The 2,081-nt window shown below is 45.3% G+C and overlaps 1 protein-coding gene across 1 annotated transcript; it reads right to left on the bottom strand.

Moving 5' to 3' along the window:
- LOC120047729 (C-type natriuretic peptide 1-like) lies at window positions 1-1,212 on the bottom strand. Its single transcript, XM_038993283.1, has 2 exons — window positions 896-1,212; window positions 1-630 (listed from the first exon to the last, which is right to left on the bottom strand). The coding sequence occupies exons 1-2, from the start codon at window positions 1,169-1,171 to the stop codon at window positions 334-336; spliced, it is 573 nt and encodes a 190-aa protein (XP_038849211.1). The 5' UTR covers window positions 1,172-1,212; the 3' UTR covers window positions 1-333.
- Window positions 1,213-2,081: the final 869 nt, after the last annotated feature.

Here is a 2,081-nt window from a genome sequence, read left to right as displayed (position 1 = left end):
AACAACACTCAGAGACTTAAAATAGAATAACAGCTTGATGTAAACATAACTCTGATACTTTCAAGATTCAAATGAATAGATGTACAGTATAAGTACAGCTAACCCCTTCCAACAGCCAGGAGACATACAGAGTAACTTTCTTTAAGCTCGATGGAACCACATTAGCACTACAGCAAGTACACTACAGCTACGCTACATGTAGACCTCCTTTGTACTCACATTAACATCCTTGTATTCACCGCATGTGTGTAAATGACTGTGTGCTGTGTAGCAGCCTACTGTGTGTTCGTCCTCATATCCCCTGAGGGACGTCAGTCTCTTCCTCTCTCTCCACTAGCAGCCCAGTCCACTCATTGACCCGATCCTGTCCAGTTTGAGTCCGAAGCATCCTCGGTTCCACCCCCTCCTCGACCGGTCCGTCACAGCTCTTTTCTGATTGGCCAGGGTCCCCTTCAGGAGGCGGAGCCAGGTGCTGTCGCCCTGTGCTGGTATGTCAGCCCATTTGGGGTACTCAGCGACTTTGACCGTGGAAGTAAAAGCAGAGGAGGGCTCCTCTGGTTGGCTGCTCACCAGGTTCTCCAGGTCATCCAGGGTCAGGTCGTTGTAGCGATCCAGAAACTGCTCAACAAACTAGGCAGGAACAACAAATATGGTGTTACTATTACTACCCAGAAAAGTCACGAGAGCTCCGTAAAAACGTTATTGATGATCCATCTCTGCCCTCAATCCAAATATACCCTCTACTCCCCTCTTCCCCATCTCCCCTCTGTCCCACTCTCCCCAGCTCCCCCTACTCTCCCCCTCCCTAACTTTCCACTCCCCCTCTTTCTCTATCCCCATATCCCCTCTTCTTCCTATTTTCCTCCCACTACCCCTCTCCCTTCACCCTCCTTACCTGGATGGCATCAGGTGAGGGGTGCAGGGTGCGCCCCTCTGTGTGCCCCAGGGGTGCTATCAGGAGCAGAGCAGCACAGAGCAGAGCTGGGTACAGCATGGCAGCAGTGAGTAGAGGGAGGGCGGGAACAGTAATGCAGGAGACTGGCTGGACACGACTACACTGACACTGCAATGACAACAGGATTCTGGAAAAACAGAGAGGAATTAATATTAATATGCCAATATAGATAATACAGTGATTATTGATACAACTATAATACATCTCTGAAACCATACAGAAAAATGTTTATGACTACACAGAGCAATGACCACCACCACGACTCTACTGACCATAACTACTGACCATAAAGATAAATCCATGATCATGCTTTATGATGACGTTTAATACCCTGATGTTAATAATCAAATGCATGAGAAAAACTTAATTTTCGCCAAGGGAGAAATTGCCTTGTACACACAATATACTGCTGTATGAAAATCTGAGACGAGGTAGAAATTGTGACATTATGTCTGTGAGATGAGTAGTGATTTTCATTGAATATCTTATAAAACATCAGATCTACAAATGAGCCCCAGATTCCTCTATAACAAATCAGTACATTATACTTCCTGGTTCTTCAAGATCAAATAGTCATGGATGCATTTAAGTATTTACTCAGGAATAATAATTATTACATGATAATAACGTACTAAATAAAATAAAACATTCATTGTACACAATGAAATATGCAGCAATACCTACTTTTTGGTACAAATTCCATCTTCCTCTGTATCTAATCAACCTGAAAGCACAGGTGCATAACCTCTCACCCTTTCGCTAAACGAACAAATAAAGAATGCATGAAACAACTCACACTTTGTCTTCTTCTCGTCTCCGATGCTGTGGGTCACTGTGTGCTCTCACAGGCTGGCTGCATCTCTCTTTCTCTCACGCACTTTCCCTCTCCTCTATCAGCTACCTCTCACTGTTTGGCACCTGCTGAAAGCATCACTATCTCACGCTTTGCCCCTCCTTTTCTCCTCTTCCTTCTCTCAGTGATGTTATTGAAAGGATGAGTTTGCCTCTTGCGTTTGTGTTCGCTTGGCAGTGGTTTAATGTTAGTGTATCAGCTGGGATGATGCGGTGGGTTTATACCGGCAAATATCCTCCCTCCGGCCCCCTCCATCTCCCCTCCCCTACTTCA

Source organism: Salvelinus namaycush, chromosome 5, assembly GCF_016432855.1.
Source record: "Salvelinus namaycush isolate Seneca chromosome 5, SaNama_1.0, whole genome shotgun sequence".
Taxonomy (NCBI): domain Eukaryota; kingdom Metazoa; phylum Chordata; class Actinopteri; order Salmoniformes; family Salmonidae; genus Salvelinus; species Salvelinus namaycush.
The sequence above is the reverse complement of the archived record's forward strand: the minus strand, read 5'-3'. Positions and strand labels throughout refer to the sequence as shown.